The sequence below is a fragment of the Acomys russatus genome, chromosome 15 (assembly GCF_903995435.1).
Source record: "Acomys russatus chromosome 15, mAcoRus1.1, whole genome shotgun sequence".
Lineage (NCBI taxonomy): Eukaryota > Metazoa > Chordata > Mammalia > Rodentia > Muridae > Acomys > Acomys russatus.
The window spans coordinates 54,177,780-54,203,603 of record NC_067151.1 but is presented as its reverse complement, the minus strand read 5'-3'; the positions used below and the strand labels follow the sequence as shown (position 1 = coordinate 54,203,603).

Genomic DNA, 25,824 nt, shown 5'->3' with positions numbered 1-25,824 from the left:
CTAGCTTGTGATCCCAGAACTTTGGTGACAGCATTCAAAGGATATTTTTGTATTTTAATATTATTCTTAACCTCCTTGTACTTTTATTTAATTTTGAAAAATTAAAAAAAAAAAAAAAAAAAAAAAAGAAAGTCGTATCACACTCTCCACTCAACTGTGGAGAATATTCTGACCATTGGCTAGATCTGGGAAGGGGTTTAAAGTTTACCTCCTGTATTGTCCTTGGCTGGTGCCTTAGTTTGAGCGGGACCCCTGGGCCCAAATCTGCCTATCATATTGTTCTACTTGTAGATTTCTAGGACCCTCTGGATCCTTTTATTTTGCTGTTCTCCCATGCGTCTCTCGATTCGCAGGAAAATGTCTGCATAACTTTACTAGGCATAGCTTTCTTAGTAACCTCTGCTGCTGGTAAGGTTAGATGCGGAATTTATGGTGTATTTTCCTATGGGAAAGTTGAGTGGCTGGTGTGTTGCCATTAAATCTTCATGAGGAATGTGTGCAGAGGCAAGCTGGTTGCGTTATTTGTGTTGTTTCTTGTGAAGCTGGTTCAGGCTAATATTTTTATGATTCCATGTATAGCAGAGGCCATCCTGACTGTTTGGAAGGCTAGAAAACAGACCTAGAGGGTGAGCACAGCTCTTCGCTATGCCTTCACCAGTTGAAGACAGATCTACCATTAGACTACAGTGTGCTCAGGCCAGGCTGAGCTTCTTCATTATCCATTTTGGTGCTGATTTACTTACTAAATGCCACATTTACTGATAGGGATATGATTCTTCATTGTTGCTCTTTAGGTTTTGTCTGTTTATTACTGCGTTTCCTTGAAGTCTTTAATGAACTTTAAAGTTCACTGCACTTTTTAAGAAGAATAACAGAAGGTTACTTGCTGCGTACATAATTTTACAGGCTTCATTTTCTCAGAAGTATGTTGTATTACATGAAAACGAGCTACTATAGGCTGGAGAGATGGCTCAGTGGTTAAAAGCATTTGCTGCTTTGCAGAGGATACAGGTTTGATTTTTATCTCTCCCATTGGGCACACACAATCAGGGGATGCAGTATTCTATTCTGGTCTCTATAGACATCTCGGAACATGTTATACACATCCACACACACACAGACATACTCATGTATGCATTTTCTTTAGTGGTTTTTGCATCAATGGGTATCCACACCATTGATTCTTAGCTGTGATGGATATGTTTGGATATAGAAGGAGGTTTTTGTTTTTGTTTTTAGCTTCTTGTAAAGAGACTAGTTTTTGTTTAAAATATTGATCTGGACAAAGAAGTTTAATTAACAAGTTATTATATTTTGATATACATCATTTATTTAAATTTTGGTTGATTTGAACATTCTTAAATTCTTCATTTATCATCTCTGCCTAACTATACTTATCTATCTTGACTCATGTTGTGTCCCACCAGCATCCAGCATGCAAGAATATTTGCTGGTTATTTGATATTAAGAAACACCTTAATTGTGGCCTTTGCTTGGACATACCTTAGCAGAAGTTTAGGTTCTGGAGGCTTGGTCCTCAGTGTGATGATTTGAGGTGATGGTTCTTTAAAAGACGTTGCCTGGTGGAAGGTGACTGGGTCCTTGTGTCCTCTAGGATGTAAGTAAGACAAGTTGTGTAGAGTGAGTTCACTTTCAGGACAGCAGGTTGCTAGAAGCAAGACTTCCCTGTGCATGGCTTCTATTGTGATGAGCCCTTCTCTGTTTCTTGACATGCTTGCCTACAAAGCCTGAGACATAAATGAACTCCTTTTCTTTACAAAGTACTCTATTTCTGCTATGATTATAATATAAAATACATTAATATAACTACTTTTATTTCATTTTGATTAAATTAATTAAAATTAATATTAATTATGTGTTTAACATGAAAGACCATTGTATTTTCTGTAGAAATTCTGTGGTGGGCAGTTAAGAGTTCATATAAAAATAATGAAAAGTATATATTAAAAAGTGGGAGTGCTAGTTATGGCCAAAGCCCTAAAAATAAAATAGATCTCAGACCCCAAACAGTGGAGTCAGAACTCTTTTGCGAGTCATGAGAACAAGGATGGGAAGGATGGCTTGGTGACCTGAGCTCAGTATCTGCTCTTTTGCCTTTGTCAGGGCTGAGGAGAAAGAGGGAGACAATATTTGAGGAAGCCCTGAGGGTTGCTACATCTCCACCCTGATAATGGAACTGAAAGGAAAGTGAGTTCCCTTCTGTATGACACCTGGAGACAAAGCTGGAGGAAGAACTCTGCCTGCCCCTGGTGTTTTGCAGGCACATAGTAGACTGTTATCAGTTTTTTTGTCCTTTTTAAAATTTTTTTTTTTATTTTTGATTCTATGTGCTGTTTTGTTGTTGAATGAATTTAAATATTTAATATTGAATTATTATTTTAGTGAAATCAGCAGTTACTCCTTAACCAGGTTTATACCCAAATAATCACACAGAGACCAGGATCTATTTAATTAGCTCAGAGCACAATGCTGTGCAATAATTACTCCATCCTAAATCTCTATTCTAGTATAGTTTTCTCCCATTCTGTTTTCTCACTTTATATTTGCTTTTTACTCATGTACTAAACTGGTTCCTTTCTCCTGATGTTTCCTGGTATTCTCCTTCTGGCTCCATCCTCTTCTTCTTCTTCTTTCTCCTCCCCTCACTCCATCAGGATGTCCAACCCTATCCTGTGCTATCATTCAGCATTGCCTGGTTTGTTTTTTTGTTTGTTTGTTTTGACAAACAGAGAACAAATGATGACATGTTTACACAAACTTGAAACATCACAATGCAATATTGGGATTGATCCAGAGAGTGGCCTGGAGAAATCAGCATTTGAATGAACAAGGGTAAACTATGCACGGTACACAAGAACATTATAGGAACATTTTTACATGTTAATTTATTATAATTTATTCAGATTACACCGGGATTGTTAGATTGTTATTGGCTTGCTTGTATCTTTCCATTCCCAACCTCCTTCCCTCTTCCTCTCTATTCTCCTCCCCTAGACCTCTGACAGAAGGGAACCTCCTCCCTCACCATATGACCACAGCCTATCAGATCTCATTAGGATAGCCTGCTTTCCCTTCCTCTCTGTGCCCACTGGGCCTTCCCACCAATGGGAAATGATCAAAGAATGGGGCCACCAGAGTTCATGTCAGAGATAGTCTCTGCTTTCCCCACAACCATGGAGAATGAGCTGTTCATTGGCTAGATCTGAACGGGGAGTCTAGGTTTACTGCATACATTGTCCTTGGTTGGTGCAACAATTTGTGCAGGTTTCCTTGTGTCTAGATCCTCTAGCTTTGTTCTGTGTTGGGCTAATATACCATACAAGTCTTTCATCAGCTCTTGCTGAGAGCTCAGAGACAGCTGTGGCTGAGGCCTGGGGTTCATGGAACAGAGTTGTGGGCTGTGCCAGATGGGGAGAATATCTCATGGGAAAGGGGCTAATTAATCTTTACTGTTAGTCAGATGCGGAACATAGGAGGGAGAAGAGAATGAAGAGAGCTGGAAAGAGCAAGGAGGGGGGAGTTTAGAGAAGAAAACAAAACAAGTTTTGTCCTCAAGAACTTAGGAAGTGGCTGGAGTTGAGCGGTACCAATGTAAGGTGTGGACTTGGGGGAGGCATGAGCCAAAGCTGGAGCAGAGCCAAAGCCTTTTCTTGGCAGTTGGTACATAAGAATTGCTGTGCCAGGTGGATGGCTGTGAGTTCGAGGCCAGCCTGGACTACAAAGTGAGTCCAGGACAGTCAAGGCTACACAGAGAAACCCTGTCTCGGGAAAAAAAAAAAAAAAAAAAAAAAAAAAGAATTGCTGTGAGATTGACGTCAGCCTGGACTATATGGTGGGACCTTACAAACAAACAATCAAGCAAGCAAACAAAGGAGAATTATCAAAGAGAGTTTGCCATAGCCTCTCAGTCTTGGGCCTCTTCTGCCTCTCAGTCTTGGGCCTGGATGGGGGCAGAGGGAGTTTGGAGTTTTTCATCAAGCATCTAGTTTTGTTACCAAGACTAGACATGTTACCTATGCAGTGACAATTCCTAGTGTTAGGAATGTTCCAGAAGGTATTTTTTTTACACCCTCAAGGTTACATTAGTGTGGGCAGGTAGAGCATCTTTTTAAGGAGTCCTGTAGATTTTAGTTTATCCAGTTTAAGGTGACACTGATTCTCAGCAGTAATTCATAGAGGCAGAAAGTGCTCTCCTTTTCCATACTGAAAGGAGATAGGTAGCCCAGTATTCAGAATATCATCTGTGTCTATTTGCCCCCACCCTGTAGTGGGGTTTGCTCATCATTGGTCTCGTAAGTCTGTGGGGCTATAATGAAGATAGCAATGAAGAAGAAATTGTCTTCTTGTCTCTAGTATGCACATAGATCTGACATAAGGAAAAGTGACAGTGTTACAGTAACAGAACCAGGTTGGGTGTTGGGGTGGCCTTGGGCTCCTCCACTGGGTTCCTGACAACAACAAAAGCCCTTTTATCTAAATGACTTGTGGTGTCCCTAGAGTAACTTACCCAAAGGGCTTTGAAGTTTAAATTATTCATTTCTCAATTTCCCCTTTTTACTTCTTTTTTTAAAAATTGGCTTGTAGTGGCAAAGAATATATTTCCTTTCAAAACTTAGTCTCATCAAGTTTTAGAGAATAGAGGAATTAGAGTGGGAGCTTGGGGGAAAGAAGATGCATGAATATCCAGCATATATTTATATAAGAAAGGGAGTACTCAGCATTATTTGCTCAAATAAATCACATGTTCATGACTTTTGTAGTTGAGAGTATATTGTGAATGTCTATCATTTCCCAGCAGTTGTTGCTTTCTTTTCCCTTCCACACAACACAAGAGAGGCCCTCGGGAATTTCCAATCTCACAGCATCATTACTAATCTAGCTTCTATATTTATGCTGCCACAACTCATTCCAGAGACAGGCATTTTGTGAATTGGTTTCCTGCAGTTATCTTCTCTGCTTACAGAGATGCTCACAGGGGCATAGCAAGTGTCTAGAGCTGCAGTCTGTGTCAGCCACAAGTCAGGCTTCTAACCAGCTAGCCAGACCTGCTTAACCCACTGAAAGGGAAGCGATATATTGATTTTCTATTTTTTAATCCTCCCCTCCTCTCCTCCCTTCCTCCCCTTCCTGCCATTCTTCTTGTCCTCCCCTCCCCTCCCTACACAGAAATGAACAATGTTCAGAGAGCCTTTGGAGTACTCAGTCCTTTATCTCCTTGTAGTTGAGACAGGTGCTGCTAAGAAGTCTAGGTTGGGCTGGACTCACCATCAGCTCACCTCTTACTCTCAAGCACTGAGATTTCAAGCCTGTCACCATGCCTGGTTTATTTACTTTGCTTCTTTTATACCAGAAGAAAGAGCAAGCTTGCCTTTGTTGTACAGTAGGGAATCTCAGAATGATATACTGTGTGGCACCATATACAGAGATAGATAACCACATGCAGTTTAAAAAACAAGAAAACTCTGTTACCTAGCCTAAGGACTGGAAGTTGACATCCCTGTAATAATAAAATAGAGACTAAAATATAGATGGCATAAACCCATTTTGAGAACCTTGTTCTGTGGGATCATGTAGCAAACAGGCTGGTCCTGCCTCCCAGGGAGCTGAGCCCTGAGCTTCAGACTCTAACCCATCATGCCCTTTAATGTACAATATCCACTGCATGTGTATTACAGACATTAGCTTCCAAATTATACGATTAGTAACTCATGCTTCTTTCAGAGATTTATTTATATTTGTTTTAGGTGTACAAGCCTTTTCTCTGTGGGTCTGTTTTTGCATGTATACATGTAGGAACCCAGACAAGGAATCTGATCCTCTGAAACTGGATTGCAAATGATTGTGAGCCACCTTGTGAATACTAGGAACAGAACCTGAGTCCTCTGGAAGAGCAGCCAGTGCTATCTCTCCAGATTTTGATGGACAGTACAATTTGATGCCAAAATTTGTCTGATTAATCTTTTGCTCTTTTACAGACTAGTTATGCTATTCAGCAAAGTATACAGACAATTATGATACAGTTCAATGACATTGAGATATGTAGATGTCCCATTTTCTGGTGATTCTCCTGTCTCTACCTCTCATCTTACCAGGGGAAGGCTGATGTTACGGATATGTGCTTTTGTACCTGGCTTATGTGCAATCTGGTGATTTCAACTCAGGTCTTCATGATTGTTCAACACACCATCCTCTGAGCCATCTTTCATTATTCTTCCATGGACAGTTACCTTGATGGATTCTGGACCTTGGCTGTTGTATATCGTACATCAGTATAGAGATGAGGCTGACAGTATCTCTTTGATAAAGTGATTTTATTTCACTTGGGTATATATTGTGGACCATATGATGAATATATTTTTATTTTTTAAAGGAATCTCTAAACACTTTTCCAGAGTGTCTATACTGGCATCCTTGAAAAACTGTATGAGTTTCCTGTTAACCATGTTGTTGTAAGGAGTTCAGTATAGTCTTTTTGATCATGTCCACTGGGGAGCTTATTTATTATTTATTTGTTTTATTAGTTAATGTATTTACTTTATATCCCAGTCATAGCCTTTCCCTCCTCTCCCCTCAGTCCCACCCTCCATCCCCCATTGGAGCACCTCTTACCCACCCACTCCAGCTCATCAGGTCTCATCAGGACTGAAGTTGTCCTCTTCCCCTGTGGCCTGGCAAGGCAGTCCCATCAGGGGAAGTGACCAAAAAAGAAAAAAAAAAAAAAAAAGCAGACAACAGAGTCCATGCTGATCAGATACAGCCTCTGCTCCACTTACTAAGAGACCCACATGAAGTCTGAGCTGCCCATCTGCTACATCTATTACAGGGTCCAGCCTGTGCATTGTCCTTGGTTGGTGCTTCAGTCTCCGCAGGCCTCTCTGGATCCTGGTTCATTGGCTCTGTTGGTCTTCCTGTGGATCTCTTACCACCTCTAGTTCCTTTTATGCTCTCCCTGCCCCCCCTCCCCAACTTGTCCACTAGACTCCTTATGCTTAGGCAAATGTTTGGCTATAAGTCTCAACATCTGTTTCAAACTGCTGCTGAGTGGAGCCTCTCAGAGGACAACTCTGATAGGCTTCTGTCTACAAACAAAGCAGAATATCTTTAATAGTGTCAGGGGTTGGCTCTCCTCTATGGGGTGGGTCTTGGGTTGGGTCAGGCATTGGTTGGACATGCCTTCAGTCTCTGTGCTATCTGTTCTATCTTTATCCCTTCACAGAAGAGCAGCTTATTTTTTTTAAAGGATGATTTATTACTGTGTCTTCCACTGTCAATGCCTTTCCATTCTGCACTGTAGTTTCCTCTACTCTTAGGTCAGAAGGATCTGTCTGTTTTGGTTTAGTGTTCTAGAAGCTTTGTTGTTCGCAGCACACATTTGCTCTGCGGTCCTTCTTCAAGCCTGCTTTGACTCATGCAGCCGGCACTTTTGGTGTCCGTCTGTGAAGTCAGTGCCAAGAGCAATACCGTGAGGACTTTCTCCTCTGTTTTCTTTTGAAGTCTGAGATCTTAGGTTTAAGCCTTTAATGAATTTTGAGTTGATTTTTGCATGAGCCAGAAGATAAACATCCAGTTTCTTTCTTTCTCTCCTAGATGTCTGGCTTTTCTTGTACTATCTGTTAAATGCAATGTTTTCTGCTCCTTGTGCATTCTTCTTGGCTGACTTACTGAAGAACAGTTGGCTATATATTTTGTACTTATTTCTGGTTCTCTTCAGCTGCATCACCCTATACTATTTTACCTCCTGAAAATTTGGTATATATTTTAGGAGAATTTATTTGAGAAACACAGAGACACACAAAAGAACACCCTCTAGCCATAACCGTGAGAATACTGTATAGAAATGGTTCAGGTTGGTATACATCAAATTATTGAAGAGTTTTCAAAATAGAGCCATCTGGTAAAATGGATGTGAGATATAAAATATTTTTGAGGAGAACCAGACATCAAAAAACTTTTAAAAAAGCAGCTATTAATCACCATGCCGATTTTCATACTAGAGCTAATAAGAGTGGAAATTAGCCAGAGCTTATAGGCTGTCTCCACGCACTTGTCCATAACCTATTCCATTAATACACTTTGTGCTTTGCAATGTATTTCAAATTAGGAAGTGTTATGCTTTATTCCAAAAGGATCTTTCTAAAAAATGTTTGCTTATTTTGTGTCTATGGAGCTAAATCTTCCTTGAGATTTACTTAGATTGTGAGTTACTTAGATTTATGAAGAAGATCTTTGGGTATGCCTGTGCCCTCAAAGTTTTCAGAGAGGAGTCTGTAAGTGAGGATGCTATAGCGTGTATGTGGGCAGTGCCATCCTATAGAGCAGGGGTCTTGAAGGAATAATTGGCAAAGTAGAGGAAAGAAAGGGCTCATTTTAAGATGTCTTCTCCTTCTCTACTTTCTAGACACTTCTGCACACTTTCCAAGCCAGGGTCCTCTGAAACCATGAGGACAGCCATACTCTTCCTTCTTAAACTGCATCTTTTTAGGTGTTTGTCGCAGCACAAGAGTATTTGTTGGTTCTTAAGAAGTACTGAATTGTTTGGGTTTTGTTTCAGTGGCATGCACCTGTAATCCTAGGCCTCGGGAGACAGAGGCAGGCAGATCTCTGTCAGTTCGAGGCCAACCTGGTCTACAAAATGAGTCCAGGACAGCCAGGGCTACCTTGGAAACCTTGACTTGAAAAACCATAATAATAATAATGGTGATAATGATGATGATAATAGTAATTAATAATGAAGAAGAAGATGATGATATGATGGTAATAATAGTAACAATAATAATAATAAAAATTTCAGCAGGTTTTGGCTTCTTTGTTAGTTTTAGAGTAGGGTTTCATGTATTCCATGCTGTCCTGTGTAGCCAAGAATGACCTTGGGCTTTACATCCCCCTGCATTTAGTTCCCAACATTGAAGATTATGGATGTTATACAGCACTGAAAGTTGCGTGCAGGGTCTCTTGCCTGCTAGGGCAATTCTAATAAGTGAGCTACCACCCAGGCCTCTGTCATGAGGATTTTCATAGGTGATCGCTTTTCATCTTACATTCTGTGGGTAATGTGGACATTTTAACAATATTGTCTTCTTATCCATAAACTTGGTTATCTTTCTATTTGTTTCTTTCATTAATTTTTTATACTGTTAATATACAAACATTTTGTTACTTTAATTAGGTCTTAGGTTATTCCTAAATATATAATTCATTTTGATGATGTTGTAAATAGGATCATTACCCAAATTTCCATTTCACAGTGTGTATATATATATATATATCACTTTTTTTCAGTTACTACTGTTTCCTGCAGTGATGCTAAGCAATTCTTTGGGTAGAATGTATTAACTGCAGAGACATGTACATATGCAATTTGGATTCATTTATATAATGAAATTACTGTCTTGGACTTTTGGTATATGTTGAGTAGATGTAGAAAGAGAGAACATCTTGCTTTTTTCTTGAGCTTACTATAATGGCTTCCAATTTTACATTCTGTTCGATGTGAACTTTTCATCTATGGTAGTGGTTCTCAACCTGTGGGTTTCGACCCTTTGAGGTCAAATGACCCTTTTACAGGGGTTGCATATTAGATATCCTGCATATCAGACATTTATATTACAACCCTTAAAAGTACTAAACTTGCAGTTACGAAGTAGCAATGAGAATAATTTTATGGTTGGGATCACCACACCATGAGGAACTGTCTTAAAGAGTGGCAGCATTTTGAAGGTTGAGAACCACTAATCTATGGCCTCTATTACATAGAGATGATTTCCTTTCTATCTCTAGTATCTTGGATTTTTGTAATCAAGAAGGAATGACAAATTATAGCAGATGACTGTCATGTGCCTATTGATCGGACCTTATGAAATTTTTTCTATATTTTTGTTGATACTAATTTTCAAAGGCTGAGCTATCCTTGCACCCACATATAAGCTCCCCTTGGTCATGGCATGTGACCACTGATGGTGCTGATAAATTTGCCTTGCTAGTCTTTGTTAAGGATTCTTGCTTATGAAGGGCATTGGCGTGCAATTCCTAATGGTGTGCTCTCTGGCTTTAGTATCAGGGTCAGTGTGTCCTCATAAAGTCCTTGGAAGTGCTCCCTCTTTCGTTGTTTGTGCAGATTTTGACAAGTACTGACTTAAATCTGTTTTAGCTGTTCAGTAGCATTTGCCAGTGAAGTCATGTCTTCCTGGGCCTTTTAAAAACAAATTCATTTTCTTTACTAGTTAAAGATCAGCTGGCCTTGTCTAGAATGTTGCCACTTGTTCTAAGTTAATCCACCTGTGGGCACCTAGTGGCTCATCATCCCTTAGCTACTTTCTCCCTGGCTTGACATCAGTTATACTATCTCTTCTTTCCTGTCTGATTTTATTTAATTTTTGTTCATTTATTTCTTTGTTATTCTAAAGATATGTCCATTTTAATTGTCTTTTCAGATCTCTGCTTTCTTATTTTTTATTCCTTATTTCATGTTTTTTGCTGACTTTTGGCTTATTTTGTTCTTTTTCCTTTATCAGGTAGTTGATATGTGAATATTTCAACAACGGTTGTTCCATGAACTTATCACGTTCTTTTTAACGGACCCAGCTGATCTTTAACTAGTAAAGAAAATGAATTTGTTTTTAAAAGGCCCAGGAAGACATGACTTCACTGGCAAATGCTACTGAACAGCTAAAACAGATTTAAGTCAGTACTTGTCAAAATCTGCACAAACACTGAAAGAGGGAGCACTTCCAAGGACTTTATGAGGACCATATCTTTGTTGATATCTGTGTAGTAGACATTATTTCCATCTTTCCCTGATTTGTGTACTGACCTTATGCAAGAGAGGACTGTACTCTATCCACCTGCCCACTGCACTGCAGGTGTCCCAACCTTCCTGTTACTACAAAAACATGTTTGTTTGTTTTTTTTTCCTTACTGGTTCCCAGAAGAGGTAAGTTATATCCTCTTTGCTTCTTGTGATAGGCAGGCCGGAAGTGAGTCCATTTGTTCTTAGACATGTTGGGAAGCTACATCTGAGTCCTTCCCAACTCAGGGACAATTGAGTTCATGGTTTTATTTGCTTGCTCTGTTTTGCATTAGGAGAGAGCTTGTATTTACTCTGGACTCTTGTTCAAATGACCACTTTGTCCTCTTTAACTTTCAGTGGCTTAGGAATGCTGGTCCATGTCAGTACTTTGAGGCAAATGACTTAAAATCTAGTCCTTTGGGAACTCCAGAAATTCCAACGCTGTTAAATATGTGGTTCAGCTGTTCCCTGCTGAGAGCAATGCTGAGTCCCGGGCTTCATTGCGTGCTCTCTTCTGGTTGTGGCACGTTTGCGTGCTAGTTCAAACTGTCCCCTCTGTGTCTGACAAGAAACTACCCTGTGCAGAGAGAGACCCATCAGTTTTCTTAGGTAGCACTGAACAAATTAGGACACTAGATACCTCATCTAATTTTTTTGTTTCACAGGGAGGGGCTGAACTGGGAATTTCCTATTGCTCATGTCCTGTGCTAGGATAAGGACTGTGGCAGGGAAGTATTTCTCTTGTTTTCCTACTGCTAACACTGTGGATGATGTCTCAGTGGGCTAAGATGCAGGAGCACCTCAACTAGCAGCAAGGTTTTACACAAAGAACCGGATGCATAGCCTACTATAAACTTGTGTGTTCACAGGGGGATGAAAAGAGCAAGCTTTCTTACTATGTTATTTTAGGTCAGCACAGTCCGTGCATGCCTACAATCCTAGTAACTGGGTGGCAAAGGAAGAAAGATTGTGAGCTTGAGGCTAACCTGGAGATCCTCTTCTCAAAAACAAAAACAGTAGCAACAACAACTGCAATAAAATACACCACAAAATTATTTCATGCTTTAAAAAAGCATGGTACTCCCTTTATTGGAAAGATATAAAGAGTAGCTATACAAATAAGTGAAATAAATAATTTTTTGCAGAAGTGCTTGTTATATGCAGTTTTATGTATGTGAAATGTGCTGCCTGTAACCATCTGCCATTTTCCATATCTGAAGCCATGTACACTGTATTTCTATGTCATTACATATTAGTGAATAATTACAGAGAACTGAAGAAAATACTAATCCGAGAAGAGTAATAATTCTTTTTTCCTGAATATGATTATGTATAGTGTAGAAATCTGCAAGAACAGCCACCTAAGTTCAAGTCTCTAACACCCACATTAAAAAAAAGTATGGTCACATGAACCTGTAACCCCAAAGCTTGGAGGCAAAGTCAAGAAAATCTTGAGGTTTCATTGCCATGCACCCTAGTCCATTGTTTAGCCCTTAGCTTTAGAGTCAGTGAGAATTGATCAGTCAATCTCCTCTCTCACTTCCTCCCTCCCTCCCCCCTCTCTGTGTGTATGTTTGTATAGTTGGAAAATGACACAGGGAGATACCCAGTGTCAATCTCTGGGCTCCACACAGGTATGCATGCATGGACATGTGCATCTGCACACACATGTGAGGAAGAGATAAACATGTTTTTTGTTTACATCATAAGTGGAGGATGAGAAAAAGACTTGTGCGGGAACAGGTGATGTTTATGCCCTTAGAAGTCGAACCACCATGTGGAGGAGATTAACCAGCTGAAAAACATCCTCGAACAAATTCTGAGAGGAGGTCTACATGTGAGCCAAAAACAAGAGGCAAGGCCTTTGGAGACTTGGGATAGTTTTGGCTGTTCATCGCTCCACTTCAAGATGCTCCTAGAGAGACCCACTTGAGGGAAGGCTTCGGGACTCTGGGCTCCATCTGAGGTTCCAGGTTCTGGTTGCTCCAGGTTCCAGCAGAAGAAATCCTGCTGATTACACCAGGAGAATCATTCCTTGGAACTGATATCTTTATGGTTTCATTATTGTATTCTTTAATCTTCTTTTTCTATTGTTTAGGTTAGTTGGGGCATAAGTGAGGTACTCTCAGTTAATAAGTTCATAAGAAAATATATTTGTTAAGAAAATTGAGTATACACACATGCATACAACAACAACACACAGTCTAGGCCTTCTAAGTCAAGGGTTCTTTTGAGTTCTCTTTAAGTATTTCATAAAAATATTACATAGAAAGATTATTTTCTCATTAGCATCATTTAGTTTATAATCAAATAGTATGAATAATCATTTTGGCTAGCTGGGTAACAATAGCTACTGGCAATAAGCATGATGTTCACTGGGAGACACGGAGGGCAGCTGCCTACCAGGGGATAAACTATCTCCTGGATTCAAAGGGGTGTTTTAGATTTGCTCTGAAGAAAAGAAGATTAATGTGTGAAAGCTGCCATGGCAGCTCATTCTTTCTTGCCCTTGAAACATTTCCCTTATGTTATGTTTTTAGACCATATTTTTATCCTGAATATTTGTGAAAAGATTTCTTGGTCACCATCCTTGGGCAATAGATGGCGTGGGGGATGGATTAATATTGTTTTAGGAGATGCGAAGTCTCCAGTGAAGACTCTCCACTCATTTTCATTTAAAGTTTTGCTTTTCGCTCTTGTGTGTGTGTGCATGCATGCCACATCGTGTGTGAGAGTTAGAGGACAGTTTGGTCAAATCAGTTGTCTTCTTCCACCTCTGTGTGGATTCCAGGAATTGAACTCACATTCTTATGCTTGTAGTTCTCATACTTAGAAAACTGTCTGCATCAGTTTCTTGTTCTTGCCTTCCCTGTGGACGTGTGCCACCTTGTAGCTATATTTTCAGAGTGTGAAGTTGACAAGGCTGCTGTGGAATGCTAGTCAGTAGGAACTTTCTTAGCATCTCTCAGTGCTCTGGTGTAACAGGAGCCCACAGAAGAGGCACCTTCACACTCACTGTCATTTGAAGACATTTCAGAAACACACTGATTACTGAGGTCAACACACTGTAACTCCCTAGTCCTCATCGCTGAATTATGCAATGGAATGTGGTGATGGTCACAGCCTTTATTATGTGGGGGTCCCTCCCTCCTTAGCACCCTGTTCAAAAGACTATCAGGTAAGTCTCTGATCTTCTTTTAAAATCCTTGACTTAATGCACAATTTTAAAAATATTTTAGATGAAAATATTTGGAGATTATGAACACCCTTGGTCCTGGTACTTCAAGAAAATTAGTTTTTAAAATATATTTTATTAATTTATTCATATTACATCTTAATTGTTATCTCATCCGTTGTATCCTCCCATTCCTCCCTCCCCCCCTCCCATTTTCCCTTTATTCCCCTCCCTTATGACTGTGACTGAGGGAGTCCTCCTCCCCCTGTATATGCTCATAGAGTATCAAGTCTCTTCTTGGTAGCCTGCTATCCTTAGGTTTTTTTTTTTTTATAGCCAACAACAGTTATTTTCTTTATGTGGCTCAGAATATCAATGTGATGCTGACAGTTTAAGATGTTGGTTGCTGGTTTCATCTAAGATGCCAGGAATTAAATTTGCCGATACTTTATCAGAAGCTGCTCCTTCGAAGCCTGTGAGCCCAAGTGATGATAGATGGCCTGGCCTGTCTCTGACCAAAGCTGGTGAACATGATGTCAAGAGATTTACTGACTGATTATTGTCCTTCTGAGCTGATACAGTCTCTGTAGAAAGGTCATCACTGTGAAGTTGTGATGCTTGGTTTTCAGTGGTTTCTAGGTATACAGAAATTTCGTCAGCTACTCTTTCAACAACTGCATGAAATTTTCCCAGATGGTCTATAACTGAATGAGACATCTCTCTGTAAGAGCCAAGCCTTCTCTCTTAACAAATACCAGCTGCTGTGGGTGCTTTTCATCTCTGGCACTTGTAATTTTCTTAACCCTTGAGTTTCCTAGCTTCATAGTTCTTAGTAAACACTAAACACTCTCTTAAATACCTAAAGGTTTGCCCTTTAATTTTTGAGCTTGAGGTCATTTTTACAGCTGCTTAAACACAATGTAGATATGCAGTGCTATTTTCTTTTTCTTTTCTTTATTTTTTCTTCATTAATTTATTTATTTAAACACTTTACAGCCTGAGCAAATACCCCTCCCCCCACCTCATTCCCCCATCCTTCTTCAGAGAAGGGTACCAACTCTGGCACATCAAGTCACAGTAGGACTAAGCTCTCCCACTGAGGCCAGACAAGATAGTCTAACTATGGGAAAAGGATCCAAAGTCAGCCAACAGAGTCAATGACAGCCCCCACTTCAATTATTAGGGGACCCACATTAAGACCATATTGCATATCAGCTACATATGAGTAGGGTCCTAGGTCTAGGCCATGCATGTTCTGTGGTAGATGGTTCAGTCTCTGTGAGCCCCCATAGGCCTAGGTTAGTTTCCTCTCTTAGTCTTCTCATGGTTTTCTTGACGCCACCACTCCCCTCACCCCAGCTCCCTCAAATCCTTCCTCTTACTCTTTCATAAGACACGCCAAACTCCACCTATTGTTTGGCTGAGGGTCTCTGCATCTGTGTCTATCTGCTGCTGGGTGAAGCCGCTCAGAAGACAGTAATGCTAGGCTCCTGCTTGCGTGTATAGGAGAGTATCATTAAAAGTGATGGGGGTTGGCTCCCTCTCATGGCATGGGTCTCAAGTTGGGCCAGACATTGGTTTGCTATTCCTTCAGTCTCTGCTCCATCTTTCTCTCTACAGTTCTTGCAAACAGGACAAATCTGGGGTGAAAGGTTTTGTGGATGGGATGGTATTCCCCTAACTCCACTGAAAGTCCCACCTGACTATAGGGGGAGGCCACTGCAGGCTTCATATCCCCTGCTGCTAGGAGTCTCACATAAGATCACCCCCATAGACTCCCAGGAGCCCCCCTTCCAAGAGATGTCCCCCAATCAATTTTATGGGAATTGGGTTAGGAGAGAGCAGAGTGGGGAGGAGATATGTGGTACTTTTAATGGTAAATGCCACCATAGGCTCAGACATTTGAATATTTGGTTTCATCCAACAAAGAGTAGAAACAGCACCGCCTTTGCCTACCTGTACTCTTTTCCCCTCCTTTACGTAGCTTTGTGCTTGAGTTAGGTCATGTGCAGAGCAGCATCTGTGCCAGGTTTCTCATCCTGACAATGCTTTCAGGCCTGAGAATCCCGGTAACTATTGCTGCTGTGTTTTTTCCTCTATCAAAAAAAGTAGGCATTCCAGTGGACATAGAATTGTGGTTTGAGAAAAACTGAGACAATGTGCTCATGCATACCTGTTTTAGACTGATCAGTTTTAGGGTTGTCATGTAATGATAAGATTATTCTACACTTAATGGAAAGTCAAGCCTCTGTTTAGAAAGAAAGTATTTTTCTTTGAGTGCTGGAACACATTACATCATACAGACATATAGCCTGACACATTCTTTCCATAACTTTCCGTATTAGTAATGATATTGGCTCAAGTTTAGACAAGTGAACAATACAGGAATGGTTATAAAAAGGCCTGTTATATAAGGCAGAATTTTCCCTACTCATTTGATCACTTTGTCTGAGTGAGTTATTTTCTTAATATCATATTTCTAAGAAATTAATCCTGTTTTGTGATATACTGGAATTGTTGATAGACTTAAATAAATTATTCAAATGGACAAAACACTCAAATTATGAACACTGTTCTACTGTAGCAGATACTAATTGTATGCCAGTTAAGATTACTAGTAACACACTTTGCAGATTATGTGTGTATGTTTATATGTGGGTGTTATTATATAAACAAACAAATATGTTGCATACACGTTGCATATTGTCTTTATGGAGAAAGTAGCTACAGCCATCTGACCTTCCCAAATTATTAGGTAGTATTTTTATGTGATTTTAGTAATAGAAAGCTACAAAAATGACCATTTTTTATGTGGGTAAAAAAAACATGGATTCTTACCTATGAATATAAACTAAATGTGATTTCTTTACTTTTAAAAGGTTTCTGCATTTCTAACATAGGAAAGATGAACTCATTATTAAGTGTTCAGGTCAAGTTGTATTGACACAAATAAGGGGGAAAAGAAGGCTGAAAAAGACTGGTATATTCCTTTGTGTGTGTGTGTCTGCACACACATGTGTGTTTAGTTGATTTTCAAGTGATTTTTCACTACACTACTTTAGATATTGATTTTGTTTGTTAAAATACAACAATTCATATCAACGTTAAGGAGAAATGAAACTATTTGGGAATATCTTCCATGTGACACTAATAAAATTCAGAAGAAGCTCATTTTTCTTGTTAGTACTGATTTACAAAAATCCTCAATAAAAGCAATAAAGCCTTGGGTGTAGCATATGTACCCTGAATATGATAGTGTTCACAGAAACTATTACAGGGTATCACTTTGGATCAGTGAAAACTTCAGAGTGATGCTCTGCTGACTAAACCCACAGGCCAAGGCAAAGCTCCGAAGCATGTTTTACCTTTGAAGAAGTCGGGCTTAGAGAAGTCATTGAAGAAGTCCAGCTCCTTCAATGACCCGTTTTCATTGGCATGCTGTTGATGTTTCTCCTGCCTTCTCCTTACACACCAAGGTTACCCAAAGTAGCTTGTTATTGAGAAATTATTTTTTCCTGTCTCTGTTCTCATGTCTCTTACAAAGAAAATAACAGGGTTAGATGACCAGTTCTCATTGTTTTAGTTTGGTTGGTTTGTTGGTTCATTGTTGTTGTGTTGGTGTTTTGTTTTGTTTACGAACAGGATCTGTAGCCTTATCTGACTTGGGACTTTGGTGCTCAGGCTGACTTCAGTCTCAAGGTGATCCTTGTACCTTAACTTCCGGTTACAAGTGTGAGCCACTGTGCCTGGGTTGGGCTATTTATCTATTTATCCATCTATAAAACCAGCTGAGTCTGGTGGAAACATTGGAAACTTTATTGTGTTTTACGGAGAGAAGCTCCCCTTGGTTCTGTAACTAAAAGTTTGAGCCATCTGAGGTCAAAATGTGTAGCTCAGGCTGGCCTCCTTCAACAAATCCTACCGGGTTGGACCACCACAACCAGCAATGGATTGACACAGATGCTGAGACTCACAGCCAAACATTGGGCAGAGTGTAGGAAGCCTTGTAGAATAGTGGGGGGTTGGGGAGAAAGACATGGAGGGGACAGGAGCTCCACAAGAAGACCAACAGAGCTAACTAACTTGGGTCCAGGGCGGCTTGCAGAGACTGAAGCCCAACCAAGGACCTTGTATGGACTTGACCTACTCTCTCTACACATATGTACCTGACGGGTACCTTACTTGTAGGAGTAAGAGGAGCAGGGGCTGTCTCTGACAAGGACTCCATTGCATCCTTTTTGATCACTGGCCCCTGGTGGGGCTGCCTTGCCAGGCCACCAAACAAAATATTAAAGTCAAACATTGGCACTTTGCTTTGACTATGAGAAAGAGAAGGTAGAGAGTGTTTCAACTACATCATACCAGGCTTTCCATGGGATGAGAAGTCAACTAGTACATGGGGCCAAATGTTACATTTTTAGGTATCTGTTTATATATCATACTACTGTTTTCATTATTATTGTTATTATTTTTCTGGAGCCCCTAATAAACTACCAAATTTGCTTACCTGTCAAATTTGCTCCATCACCAATCTTTTTTTTTTCTCCTCTCTCTGAACTGAAAAATAGTCTTCTGCTTAGATATATATCTTTTCTGTTTATCAAGTAATAATAGGTCAGTTGAAAAACTGAAATGGATCCATGGGTCAGTTTCCACTACCCATTCCATAGAGGAATATTGATGTGAGCTGGTCAGGGCAAGTGGAAAGTACGAAATCCTATGTCATCTAATGTTAGTAGAGGGAACTTCAGGTTAGACGCCACCATTCCCTTGGTAATCATGGTTTCTGTGTTGGATCTAGTTGGTACTCTATACATAGATATGGAAGAAAGTTACAAAATTGTCATGAAATGTTGCATTTATTAGTTTGTCTTACCTGGAATATGGCTGAGGCAAAAATTTTAAAAAGAGACGAATGTTAAGGTAAGTTTAAAGACAATTTAGCTTTAGATTGGTACAACTGGAAAGAGGATGTTGAGTGAATGGGGTGGATTCTGTATGAATGGACAGAGAAAGGGCACAGATTGACAGTGAGAGGGCTGTAACTTGGATTTGATTCACAAAGTTTTTGGCAAAGGAAAACAAAATGTGCTGAAACCTCCAAACTATACAATTAGAAGTAATTGTCTTTATACCCTCTTTTCTTTGCTCTGAAATAATGTAATTGTAAAGGATTTTATATCAAGAGACACAATAATAGCAGTCCTTAATTGATTCAATAAAAGCATATTTCATAATTAATTCCATTTTCCTTCCTTGAATGAGAAAATCTATAGATAGGATTGAACACTAATTTGCATCCTAATGTCTAATTTCTCCTCATACCCTCATTCTCTTTAGAGTGTCTCATCTTGTGATAGGGGATGACAATTGGCTCGAAGAAGGTTACAATTTTACCTGAAGTGGAATAGAAAAAATCTCATTACCCATGCTCAGATCCCCGGAGGTGGGATATTGGAGTGGATAACGCCATGGGAAGCAATTTTTAAAAAAATCTATGCAATCTCCAGCACTTCAGGAAATTTAACTAATTGGTTTTCATCTGTTGTTTAATGTGTTGCATTCAGAATGATTTCTATCTGAAAGAATTGTCTGTGGCAATTCATAGTCATTGTAGCTCTGTCTGAACTTATGCTGTCTTAACGTTTTCCCTCTAGTGGTCTCCTTGCATCAGAGCAGAGGTGGCTAGTGGGTATTTTAGTTGTGTTAAAAAGTCAAACCAATTGCATCAGAATTTGCATCAGACAAATTAATGTCATTTATCACCCCATTGATACATATTAGACAATACCAGATGTTGTCTTCTTTTAACCTTCCCTGTGATCATTATGGAGAGGTTCCTCCCCACCCCACCCCCAACCCCCGTGTGTTTCGGTTTTGTTACTGGGTTAAAAAGATTGTATGATAAAGCTTCATGGGCGGTATAACAAAACCAACAGAAACAACATAATGTTTTCCCTTGGTGACCAAGGAAGTTGTTTTTTATAAAATCTGCTGTTAAACTGTCAGTTTAGTCATGACTCACTGTTCATTTGTAAGAGCAGAATAGCATATAGTTAGTAATTAGCTAACAGCAAACTAGAAAAGCATGGCAGCCTCCTCTCCTCTAAATAAGGAACTTATGACAAATATATATGGGAAACATGCCACACGTTTCACTGGTGATTTGTTTCATTGATCTGTCAGTAGTGTCTATATTTAACCCATTTCTACTCTGGGCAGCAATTAATTTTGAAGGGAAAAATACATTGTTTCCTGGGAATAACATTTTACAAAAAGCCTGATTATCTTATGGATCCTTAACCATCTCTCTGGCCATATTAGCTTGCGTTTACATTCTCCATTGCCGCTGTACACACTAATGATATGCATTGTTCAAACAAACAAACAAACAAACAAAACCTATTATTTGCTATTTCACTGACTTGTGCACATTTGATTGTAGATCGTGTTGCTTGAAGACAAGCTAGAAAATCTGCTTAGTTTTACTGAGCAGGAGGTAATCTGGATAGTGTTTTTACAACACTGCTTCATGCAGTTAGTAAAATTAAACGCTAAGACACTCTTGTTTGTTCTTAGTTTTATATGACTAACTCAAGCTCTGACACTGTTTGTAACTCTTTATTTACTTCTACTTGGAAAAGTCCTGGTGGAGTTGTGTGTTTGTCTTAAGGGAGCCAAGCCAATTCTCCTGAAGAAAATGACTGCTGTCTGTTGATTGCTATTTCTTAACACTTACCAGCTTTTTCTCTGTCTTCTCTTCTTTAGTCAGCAGTCACCAGAGGACCTTGCCCGTGTGCCCCCCAACTCCACCAGCAATATCTTGAACAGGCTGCTGGTCAGTTATGATCCCAGGATAAGACCGAACTTCAAAGGTTTGTTGGCACTTTGCTCCCCACAAATCCCCTCCAGTCTTCATAGTTTAATATTTAATTCTACCTAAATAATACTGTATTTCTACTTTACTAAAGAATAGGATTTCAAGTTAACATTGAACTGTTCCGCACTGTGCTTTTGGGTCAGAGCTATTTAATGTTTAAAATACGTTTTTGTTATTAAAAACATTTATTCTAATAGTTTTTTGTAGTAAAACTTGAAAAAAGTGAAAAGGTGTGTGTTATGAATTAATAGGCTGACCTCTGAGAGGAATTTTCTAAGTACTTAAGTGTCCCTAATCTTAGTGATTTAAAGTTTAGGCTCTGTGCATTGCTGTGGTATTCATTAATAGACATAACAGTTAATAATTCGTAGAACAACCATTTATTCAGGGAAAACGAACAGTTCTGAATGTATATAAATTCTCTCTTTTATTAGCATTTCATAATTTAGAAAATACCCTTCCTCTGTTATTTTGCTGAAAAAGAAAAGCCAATGTGTTTTTAAAAAAAAACATGTTAACTTTATGTTTGAAAGTTCCAGAACAAACGTTATTCTTTCAGCTAGATATTACCAGTTGCCACAAATGAACCCATGATTAAATAACCAAATTGCATTATTGTTACAAAGCTTTTAAAAAAATCTTCTGCACAAATTCAGACACTCTACATGAAGCATGTCCCCTGGAAGACTGTTCATTATTGTTGGGAAAGGACAAACATTAATGTACATAAAATTAGCATTATAAGGCTTGGTATTCTTTTCTTCTTTGCAGAAAAAAAAAAAAAAAGTCCTGCAGCTGCTTCTAGTCAACTAGAGTTCCACAGCTATGTTGTAAAATCAGGGATTTTGTTGATTACCAGAGCCTATTCAGCCGCTCTCCACAGCCGTGGCAGTCTGGGTTGTCACATGCCCAGCGCACATTGATTCACACCTGTTTCTCATCAGCGGTGCTTATGAGGCTAAAGGCTAAATTCACATGTTCCCTTTGATAGGCACAATGAGGTAGAAAAAAAGAAAAAAGAAAAAAAAAAGAAAATTGCAACATTATACCTTGCTTCTCACTCCATGAACTTTCAAATTATTTTCCAACAGGTCAGACAGAAATCTTTATAATGGCTCTATTATAAAGTCTGATAAGCTTTGTGCTTTCATGAAATAAAATGGAAATATAGTAATTATCAGTAAAATCCAGTGAATACTGCTATAGCAATTAATGTAGAGATTTGAAGAGATTAGAAAATGCAGAGTATTAATCTACTTTAAAAGTGAATTTTACAGAATACTTTAGTAAGTAGTCCAACTCAATTATGCAGTTAGCAATTAAAACATATATCACAGAGTTTGTGCAGCTTGAAACAGAAATATTTCTGAATAATGCATACCACTACATGTAACTGAGGTTGGGTTTTACTTATATTCTGATTTCTATTCAGAAAATGAAATAAAAGGGAATTGTGAACATGTTATATTTAGAACAAAGATCCTTCCATCTAAATGTACATTTAAAAATACAAAAATTAAATATGTACACCATACAACAGTTCTGACCAAGGTTTTTGCAGCTGCTAAATTTACCTTTAATTTTTATTCATAGGCATTCCTGTTGATGTAGTAGTCAACATTTTTATTAATAGTTTTGGATCCATTCAAGAGACAACAATGGTAAGATGATGATTTCATATTTATAATTCCCAAACTTTCAGCCAGAGGACAATGGAAACCATCAAAACTGAAAAATAAGGAGTGACTGTGAAGTATAATGCATGCACTTTAGCATGGAAATTTTTGAATTCCCAAGTTGTGTTAAGCAAGAGCTTTCAACACCTATGTAATTTTGCAATTCAAATTCAGCCTTGAAAATTTTAGGCTGAAGAAATATGTATTCACCCTGAAAAACTGTTTGTGTAGGAAATGACTTACATTCCTAAATATTCTGTCTCTCTGTCTCTGTCTCTCTCTCTCTCTCTCTGTCTCTCTCTCTCTCCCCTCTCTCCCCCACTCTGTCTTTGTCTCTCTTTGTCTATGTCTCTGCCTTTCTCTGTGTCTCTGTCTCTCTGTCTCTATCTGTCTCTGTCTCTCTGTCTCTGTCTCTCTGTCTGTCTCTGTCTGTCTGTCTGTCTCTCTCTCTGTCTCTCTCTCTGTCTCTCTCTGTCTCTCTCTGTCTCTCTCTCTCTCTCTTACTGTGTGTGTGTGTGTGTGTGTGTGTGTGTGTGTGTGTGTGTGTATGTATGCGCGTGGGGTGCCTCTGGGCTAGAGTCAACATCTGCTGTCTTTTTCAGTTACTCACCCTTTATTTTTTGAGGCAGGTTTGCACTGAACCTGCAGTTCACTGATACAGCTAGAGAGGCTGAAAGGGAAAACCCAGGGATGCTTCTGTCTCTACCTCCCCAGCACGGAATCACAGATGTGGACCAAGATATCTGGCGTTCTGTGTTGGTTTTTCAGGATCTGAAGTCAAGTCTCTTTCATGGCAAACACTTTAAGGGGTGAGCCATGTCCTCAGCTCCTAAGAAGCATTTCAAAAAAGGCCCTTGTTTATGACGTAACTATATACTCTCAGTCTATATGAAGTAACTAAAATTCTCAAGAAACATTTTCTCTTTTTCGTTTTCAGATGTACAAATTTTCAGATGATGTTTTAAGTTTCTTGCCTTCTCTCTTATGCTAATTTTGAGAGAATTGGCATGACCATAGGGTAGAATTTATTTTCATAAAACAGATCTGGAATTCCTGATAGAGTAACCCGCACAAAGAAAGACAAAGAGGGAGAGTGCCTGTGATTTTAAAGAAAACAGAAATGTGTTTTCTTCAGATTCTCTGAACAATGAGTAATATAATTGACATCACCTACACTTCTTAAAAAGTACGTCAAGCCAGGCACAGTGGCACCTGTTATCCCAGCACTCGAGGAGGCAGAGGCAGGCGGTTCTCTGTGGGTTAGAAGCCAAAGTGAGTCAAGGATAGCCAAGGCTACACAGCGAAACCCTGTCTGGAAAAACTAACCTCCCAAAACAAACAAAGAAACAAAGGAAAAAAAAGAGCTTCAACTATGTTTACTATGTGTTCATGGTTTTAGATAATCAGGTGCTGTCTTCCCTTTTTAATAAACACAATACTGAAATAATACTTTGGGAGGAGAAATAACATTTTCCTTTGTTTTTAATTATTATTTTATTTTTTTGAGTTACTTAATTTTTTAAAGTGATGCCAGAGGGTTTATATCGTAAAGCTCGTAGAACTGCTAGAATATCATATAATCTTCCAGAATATTCCAGGCTACAGAAAGGGTGATCTAAAGTAGTTACTCCTTTATTTTTACCTGCAGAGCTATTATATTTTTGCATAATAAAAACAACTTGTGATGTATTTACTTTCTGGTTCTTAGAGTAACAATTGTGATGGATTTGTTGTTATAGAAGGTACATATTTCAACATAGTTAAGCTCCTGAGCACTTGATAGTCATGAATAGTTATAGATTATTTTTAGAGAATTATTTAAAAGATTTGGGAACTGAATCCAAGTCTCACACATAAATGACATCGACATACATTATGATCACTAAAACACTCCTCTGAAATACACTGTCATTTGTCACTTAGGAGAAAGGAGTAGTGTTCATTCATTTAAAATATGTTTTATCTACATGAGCTCCTTATATCACAAGAGTAAGATATGGTTGTTGGAAGTGAAGATTGAAGGGGTCTGTTCCGTCTTCGTGGTCTGAGCAGTCCATCCTGTACCTCACAGTTCTTCCTCAGAACCCTCTGAGTGAACTGTAAAACGCTGCTCTCCAGAGGGCGCAGTCTCCTGGAAATACCCAGACTCTTCTTGGTTTTGTTTTAAAAAACAAATCTATAAAGTCTGAGGGCAGCAGCTAAGTAAATGATCATCCTTTCTTCATTGATTTTTCTTTTCATGTGCCATCCCTCAGAAGGTGACATAATTCAAATATTTGACTCTGATCCATGTTTATGAAGTAGATTTGTTTGTCTCTGCCAGTGTTATAGTTTGCTCTCAGCAGTGTTTGCTTCTTAAGTACCTATACATTTTTAGATGATGTCTTATTTTATAGACTCACTGTGGAGACTTGTTAAATTTTGTTGCTTAACAGACACACACACACACACACACACACACACACACACACACACACGTCTTCTAAGAAAATAAATGGAGCTAGACAGACCAGTGCTTCATTCCTCTTTATAAACAGTGGTCAGAAAGATAGAGCAGACTCTGGAGTTGTTCAAGGGCATGTTCAAATATGGGTAGGAGTGATAGCATCAGAGGCTGCTTATTAAAAGCGAGCTAATAAAAACAAAACTCTCCCCCAAACAAGAAGCTGGGAAAGCAGAAAGGTCAGCCCATCCCCATGTTGGTTATCTATTCAAGACAGTGTGATGTTGACTAGGTGAGTTGCCACCAATAGACTTGAACTTGAGCCTGTCATGTGCCTGTCTTGTAATACCTTACGAAGAGGAGAGAGTAAAATACAGAGTGACAGTGTTTTTGCAAGCATTCTGAAGTCCCAGCGATGGTGGCTTTTTGCTTGTTCCCCCTTTTACAAAAGGATAGAGCATCGCAAAGTGCTAAAGAGCGTGCAACGGCTTCAATGTGCACTTCTGGTTTCGTTAGTTAATGGACTAGACACGTCTTCGTGAGAATCTTCTGAAACAAAGAAAAGCTTAGCATTTTGGAAACCCAGCATTTCCCTCCACTTCAGGATTTTGTTCAGGACAGACAGACAGTTGTTTATTTAAATCACAGTGCAAGGCACAGAGCTGAGCGCTGGAAAAGGACCTTGATAGTCACTAATCAGGTGGTAGACAGATGTGGGGCAGCTTCTGAAAGGGGAGGGGCAACTCCTTCCTCCAGTTGGCATGAAATTGGCATGGCAGCCCTCATGAAGATCTCTCAGCACTATGGGGAAGGGAGGGACCCTCCCGGGTTATTCATTCATTT

At 39.2% G+C, this 25,824-nt stretch overlaps 1 protein-coding gene across 2 annotated transcripts in view; it reads left to right on the top strand.

Annotated features, from left to right (window-relative positions):
- Positions 1-25,824, top strand: part of Glrb (glycine receptor beta) — a 70,574-nt gene that overhangs the window by 15,691 nt on the left and 29,059 nt on the right. For both annotated transcript variants that reach the window (XM_051157341.1, XM_051157340.1), the window contains exons 3-4: positions 20,751-20,857; positions 22,456-22,523. In XM_051157341.1, the coding sequence (XP_051013298.1) occupies positions 20,751-20,857; positions 22,456-22,523 (175 nt within the window). The remainder of the gene's footprint in view (positions 1-20,750; positions 20,858-22,455; positions 22,524-25,824) is intronic.